The sequence below is a fragment of the Xyrauchen texanus genome, chromosome 23 (genome assembly GCF_025860055.1).
Source record: "Xyrauchen texanus isolate HMW12.3.18 chromosome 23, RBS_HiC_50CHRs, whole genome shotgun sequence".
In the NCBI taxonomy this organism is placed as follows: Eukaryota; Metazoa; Chordata; class Actinopteri; order Cypriniformes; family Catostomidae; genus Xyrauchen; species Xyrauchen texanus.
In genome coordinates, this window is record NC_068298.1 from 2,234,154 (window position 1) to 2,241,653 (window position 7,500).

The window sequence follows — 7,500 nt, forward strand, 5'->3', positions numbered from 1 at the left end:
TGGAACCTGGATCCCGCTGAGAGACCGACCTTCAGTAAGATCAGTCAACTCATCGAGAGGATGCTGGGAGACGCACCTGACCAGCAGGTAAACTCACTTTACAGCTTTATTATAAACCATAAACCTGCTCGGAGATCTGGCAAACATGCACAAACAGATTATAGGAGAGCTACAGGATGCTCCCTTGCTCCCTATTTAGTGCATGACTTAACCTCTAGTGTGCTGTCTGTCTGCACTGGTCTCAGAACAGTTATAGGAGGGCTATAGGATGCTCCCTTGCTCCCTATTTAGTGCATGACTTAACCTCTAGTGTGCTGTCTGTCTGCACTGGTCTCAGAACAGTTATAGGAGAGCTATAGGATGCTCCCTTGCTCCCTATTTAGTGCATGACTTAACCTCTAGTGTGCTGTCTGTCTGCACTGGTCTCAGAACAGATTATAGGAGAGCTACAGGATGCTCCCTTGCTCCCTATTTAGTGCATGACTTAACCTCTAGTGTGCTGTCTGTCTGCACTGGTCTCAGAACAGTTATAGGAGGGCTATAGGATGCTCCCTTGCTCCCTATTTAGTGCATGACTTAACCTCTAGTGTGCTGTCAGAACAGAACAGTTATAGGAGAGCTACAGGATGCTCCCTTGCTCCCTATTTAGTGCATGACTTAACCTCTAGTGTGCTGTCTGTCTGCACTGGTCTCAGAGCAGTTATAGGAGAGCTACAGGATGCTCCCTTGCTCCCTATTTAGTGCATGACTTAACCTCTAGTGTGCTGTCTGTCTGCACTGGTCTCAGAACAGTTATAGGAGGGCTATAGGATGCTCCCTTGGTCCCTATTTAGTGCACAACTTAACCTCCAGTGTGCTGTCTGTCTGCACTGGTCTCAGAACAGTTATAGGAGAGCTATAGGATGCTCCCTTGCTCCCTATTTAGTGCATGACTTAACCTCTAGTGTGCTGTCTGTCTGCACTGGTCTCAGAACAGTTATTGGAGAGCTATAGGATGCTCCCTTGCTCCCTATTTAGTGCATGACTTAACCTCCAGTGTGCTGTCTGTCTGCACTGGTCTCAGAACAGTTATAGGAGGGTTATAGGATGCTCCCTTGCTCCCTATTTAGTGCATGACTTAACCTCCAGTGTGCTGTTTGTCTGCACTGGTCTCAGAACAGTTATAGGAGGGTTATAGGATGCTCCCTTGCTCCCTATTTAGTGCATGACTTAACCTCCAGTGTGCTGTTTGTCTGCACTGGTCTCAGAACAGTTATAGGAGGGTTATAGGATGCTCCCTTGCTCCCTATTTAGTGCATGACTTAACCTCCAGTGTGCTGTTTGTCTGCACTGGTCTCAGAACAGTTATAGGAGAGATATAGGATGCTCCCTTGCTCCCTATTTAGTGCATGACTTAACCTCCAGTGTGCTGTTTGTCTGCACTGGTCTCAGAACAGTTATAGGAGAGATATAGGATGCTCCCTTGCTCCCTATTTAGTGCATGACTTAACCTCCAGTGTGCTGTTTGTCTGCACTGGTCTCAGAACAGTTATAGGAGAGCTATAGGATGCTCCCTTGCTCCCTATTTAGTGCATGACTTAACCTCCAGTGTGCTGTCTGTCTCCACTGGTCTCAGAACAGTTATAGGAGAGCTATAGGATGCTCCCTTGCTCCCTATTTAGTGCATGACTTAACCTCCAGTGTGCTGTCTGTCTGCACTGGTCTCAGAACAGTTATAGGAGGGCTATAGGATTCTCCCTTGCTCCCTATTTAGTGCATGACTTAACCTCCAGTGTGCTGTCTGTCTGCACTGGTCTCAGAACAGTTATAGAGAGCTATAGGATGCGCCCTTGCTCCCTATTTAGTGCATGACTTAACCTCCAGTGTGCTGTCTGTCTGCACTGGTCTCAGAACAGTTATAGGAGAGCTATAGGATGCTCCCTTGCTCCATATTTAGTGCATGACTTAACCTCCAGTGTGCTGTCTGTCTGCACTGGTCTCAGAACAGTTATAGGAGAGCTATAGGATGCTCCCTTGCTCCCTATTTAGTGCATGACTTAACCTCCAGTGTGCTGTCTGTCTGCACTGGTCTCAGAACAGTTATAGGAGAGCTATAGGATGCTCCCTTGCTCCCTATTTAGTGCATGACTTAACCTCCAGTGTGCTGTCTGTCTGCACTGGTCTCAGAACAGTTATAGGAGAGCTATAGGATGCTCCCTTGCTCCCTATTTAGTGCATGACTTAACCTCCAGTGTGCTGTCTGTCTGCACTGGTCTCAGAACAGTTATAGGAGAGCTATAGGATGCTCCCTTGCTCCCTATTTAGTGCATGACTTAACCTCCAGTGTGCTGTCTGTCTGCACTGGTCTCAGAACAGTTATAGGAGGGCTATAGGATTCTCCCTTGCTCCCTATTTAGTGCATGACTTAACCTCCAGTGTGCTGTCTGTCTGCACTGGTCTCAGAACAGTTATAGGAGAGCTATAGGTGCTCCCTTGCTCCCTATTTAGTGCATGACTTAACCTCCAGTGTGCTGTCTGTCTCCACTGGTCTCAGAACAGTTATAGGAGAGATATAGGATGCTCCCTTGCTCCCTATTTAGTGCATGACTTAACCTCCAGTGTGCTGTCTGTCTGCACTGGTCTCAGAACAGTTATAGGAGGGCTATAGGATTCTACCTTGCTCCCTATTTAGTGCATGACTTAACCTCCAGTGTGCTGTCTGTCTGCACTGGTCTCAGAACAGTTATAGGAGAGCTATAGGATTCTCCCTTGCTCCCTATTTAGTGCATGACTTAACCTCCAGTATGCTGTTTGTCTGCACTGGTCACAGAACAGTTATAGGAGAGCTATAGGATGCTCCCTTGCTCCCTATTTAGTGCATGACTTAACCTCCAGTGTGCTGTCTGTCTGCACTGGTCTCAGAACAGTTATAGGAGAGCTATAGGATGCTCCCTTGCTCCCTATTTAGTGCATGACTTAACCTCCAGTGTGCTGTCTTTCTGCACTGGTCTCAGTGAGCGCTTCACTGAAATTGACGTCATGCTGTTGTGTCATGTGACGCGCCAGACGTTTAACCCTTAAATGACAGTGTAGAGTCTTGTGAACAGTATGCAGTCAGTTTTACTTCATTTAAATGATGCATTACATATAGCAAAGCCAAAATACAACGTGTGTGGATGCGGGGTCGCACAAGGATAAAAACCAACATCAGTCGATCTCTAATGAAAGTTTTACATTTTAGAATCCATTTTTGTGTAAAACAATGTTTGACATACTATAAGCTCACTACACATACTGCACACTTGGGAAGTAGTAAAAGTAGTAGTTGGAGTGGTGGTGGCGTAGTGGGCTAAAATACAGAACTGGTAATCAGGAGGTTGCTGGTTCGATCCCCACAGTCACCGCCATTGTGTCCTTGAGTAAGACACTTAACTCCAGGTTGCTCCGGGGGGATTGTCCCTGTAATAAGTGCACTGTAAGTTGCTTTGGATAAAAGCGTCTCCCAAATGCATAAATGTAATATGTAAATAAATGAGTCGTTTGCTATTCCGAACATGGCCTGTGTGAGGTTCAACTGGTGGCATCTCTTAATTTTCCCATTCCTTTGCAGCACACGGAGTACAAGAACCTCCAATCCGACGCGCACGGAGAAGAACTGGAGTCATGTGACCGGGCGAAGTGCAATGATGAGTCCTATGAGACGTCATGTGACCAGGAGGAAGAGGATCACCCGCTCATGAATGCAAATAACTACCAGATGTGCTGAGAGTCAAACTATCGCATGCATTCCTCTCGGTTTCATACTCTACATAAACGACCCCTTACAGATGCATGTGAACCGCCAATCATGAAGGTTTTTTTCACTAGTTTTTGAGTCACACAACCTGTACGTGAAATTTGACGAGCTTCGACCAAGTGTCCGGCGGATGAGTTTGTTTGGCCGCACGGGAAGCATTTCAAAGTTAAACAGTCTTTATATTTTGCTCTCCTGACTACGCACGACTACATCATTGGTTGTATTTTATTAGTTGCGTTCAACATTGTGTTCGGTTCATGACCCACCGTTTGAGAAGCACTGATGTAAACACTCTTGAACTCTTCTGCGTGTTGTTTTAAATGCACTGGTTTCACTTCTCAAATAGCTTTGAGGTTCAGATCTCTTCACCTCAGATTCGGTTTGCTCTGGGTTCAACTCAACTTCTCTGTTGCGAGCGTTGGAAAATCAGTCGGGGTTGCAGTTTGTTTGCATACGCAGCACGTTCCACTTCCACTTCTGCATCAGTCCTGTCATTGATTTTGCAATCAAAGAAAATCTCAAACAAACAAACAAACAAACGTGCGTGTGCATCATCTGTAATTCACATGTGATCTTCATACAGGGTCCAAAATGAAAACTTTCAGCCATAAATATTTCTTGGCATGAAATAAAACTGTGCATAATTTAAACTGTTCTTTAGAAACCGGTTCATTTAAAAACAAAATAATAATTACATAATCACCAGAACCAAATGAGTTTCATGATTTCCAGTGACGGTTCCTCAATGTGCTTCTTCCACCGATACGGACGGGATCCCACGCTAATATACTCTGACAATGTTTACTGCGTTACGCAACATCGCTGTTGAATCTACATCACAAAACACACAGTGAGACCATTAAAACCCGATTCCTGACCAAATGACTCTAATGAATCGGTTATTTCGAATCTACATTGCAAAATACACAGTGAGACCATTAAAACTCGATTCCTGACCAAATGACTCATGAGTCGGTTCTTTTGAATCAATACGGCAAAAAACTTAGTGAGACCAGTGTAGTCTGATTCATGAACAAATGACTCTAATGAATCAGTTATTTCGAATCTACATTGCAAAATACACAGTGAGACCAGTGTAGTCTGAGTCCTGACCAAATGACTCTAATGAATCGGTTCTTTTGAATCTACATTGCAAAACACACAGTGAGACCAGTGTAGTCTGAGTCCTGACCAAATGACTCTAATGAATCGGTTCTTTTGAATCTACATTGCAAAACACACAGTGAGACCATTAAAACTCGATTCCTGACCAAATGACTCTATTGAATCGGTTCTTTTGAATCTACATCACAAAATACACAGTGAGACCAGTGTAGTCTGAGTCCTGACCAAATGACTCTAATGAATCGGTTCTTTTGAATCTACATTGCAAAACACACAGTGAGATCATTAAAACTCGATTCCTGACCAAATGACTCTAATGAATCAGTTCTTTTGAATCTAAATTGTAAAACACACAGTGAGATCATTAAAACCCGATTCCTGACCAAATGATTCTAATGAATCGGTTCTTTTGAATCTACATCACAAAACACACAGTGAGACCATTAAAACCCGATTCCTGACCAAATGACTCTAATGAATCGGTTCTTTTGAATCTACATTGCAAAATACACAGTGAGACCAGTGTAGTCTGAGTCCTGACCAAATGACTCTAATGAATTGGTTCTTTCGAATCTACATCACAAAACACACAGTGAGATCATTAAAACCCGATTCCTGACCAAATGATTCTAATGAATCGGTTCTTTTGAATCTACATTGCAAAATACACAGTGAGACCAGTGTAGTCTGAGTCCTGACCAAATGACTCTAATGAATTGGTTCTTTCGAATCTACATCACAAAACACACAGTGAGACCAGTGTAGTCCGAGTCCTGACCAAATGACTCTAATGAATCGGTTCTTTCGAATCTACATTGCAAAATACTCAGTGAGACCATTAAAACTCGATTCCTGACCAAATGACTCATGAGTCGGTTCTTTTGAATCAATACGGCAAAAAACTTAGTGAGACCAGTGTAGTCCGATTCATGAACAAATGACTCTAATGAATCGGTTCTTTTGAATCTACATCACAAAACACACAGTGAGACCATTAAAACCCGATTCCTGACCGAATGACTCATGAGTTGAACCACGAGTGATTCATTTCATCATATCTGACTCTTTCTATGTTTATGTGTACCTGTAGCTCGTGAGACTGTAATTATTGGAAGATTGTTGATTTCTGAAATATTGACATGCTGTTGATGCAATAACGTTTCAGAGGTCAGCGGTCGCCATCTCATTTTTTTACATGACAAAAGGTGAAATGCATTATCATGCAACCGTTTTATTGTTATTATTACAGATGACTTATAATAATCGTCAGCTGTAAGGTTTCCTGTCGTCCTTTATCTTCAGGTGTTTTCTAGGAGCTCATATAGAACTCCATTTGTTTCTGAACATTCCATTTCAGAGTTCCATTTTAGAACTCTCAACTGACACATCTGACATTGTTTCAAAGGTTCTGAATGTTTTACTCTCACTGAAATGTTATTCTCATCAAATGTGACATCAGACACTCACTGCCATGTGGAGTACCTTTAAGTTACGTGACAAAAATGCTTTCAAATGTGATTTCTCTTTGTCTTTCTCAAAGCACAAACTGCCAGTAATAGATCTCGTATGCTTGTTGTCTTCTGTGGTGGTGCATTGATAAAAATGCAGGATTTGTAAAATGACTTTGCTATATTTGTAGATATTTTGGAAAGACATAATCAATGAAGTCTTGAGACTGAATTTGTATGTCTTTGATTTGGATGAATATTTGTACTAGAGAAACTGCTACTGTAAGCTACTAATAAACCATGACAGATATCATATGATGTTGTTTTTATGAGTACACGTGTGCTTATTGCAGAGAGATTGTGAGGTTAATGCTTTTGTCATGTCAACGGTTTCAGTTGCCTCATGTTTGCCTCTTTAAAGTGGACCAGAAAAGCCAATGACATGCGCTTCTGTGAGTCCCAGCATGACAGTCAGATTAATAATAAAGCATGCAGGATTTGTGTCATGCATGAAAAGCAGAATCCAAAAATGAAACTAAAATAAATCCGGATGATTTCTCGCCTGAAGCAGTTCAAATGTTTCTTATTTACAATCATGAGGGGGTCGGAAAATAAATCTGATTTGTTATTAAGAGTCTGAAGTGCTTTCAGGATCTGAAATAATCTGAGTTCTCTAAAATTAAAATAAAGTCATAATCTGTCTTTCCAGGCACATTTTAAACTATACTTCTCCTTTTACAGAATTTCTTTTTTTAAATCAAGAAATGATTCACACGAAAAATACAAATCCTCATGTTGGTCCAAACCCTCTTCTGTTGAATTATTTTCCATGACTGTCCAAAGTGTCTAAAGTCATATGAACAGATCCTATGGAAGCCCTGAACCGCAAGCTGGAAAAATAAATATTTAACTGGTGAAAAAAAAAAAAAAGTGTCTCTTCAAAAATGCATGCAGTACCAATCTTGGCCACCAGGTGCCACTATCAGTAAACATGTGATTTTACATTTTGTGGACAGACTTAATAATAATTTTCCTATTTTTCCCATTTTCCTCGATACATTCCTTCGCTTCCAGCATGTAACACTGAACAAACAACATACGAGTGTTTAGACCAATTTCAAACAAAACAATAACTCCAGTTGTTACATGACA

The 7,500-nt window shown here is 42.0% G+C and overlaps 1 protein-coding gene and 1 long non-coding RNA gene across 2 annotated transcripts in view; one reads left to right on the plus strand and one right to left on the minus strand.

Moving 5' to 3' along the window:
* Window positions 1-6,903, plus strand: part of LOC127663430 (macrophage colony-stimulating factor 1 receptor-like) — a 27,212-nt gene extending 20,309 nt beyond the window's left edge. The window contains 2 exon segments of the mRNA XM_052155026.1: window positions 1-87; window positions 3,590-6,903. The exon segment at window positions 1-87 is cut by the window's left edge and continues 22 nt beyond it. Coding sequence (XP_052010986.1) covers window positions 1-87; window positions 3,590-3,745 — 243 coding nt within the window. The 3' untranslated portion in view covers window positions 3,746-6,903.
* Window positions 1-7,500, minus strand: part of LOC127663431 (uncharacterized) — a 212,842-nt gene that overhangs the window by 5,492 nt on the left and 199,850 nt on the right. The window lies entirely within an intron of this gene.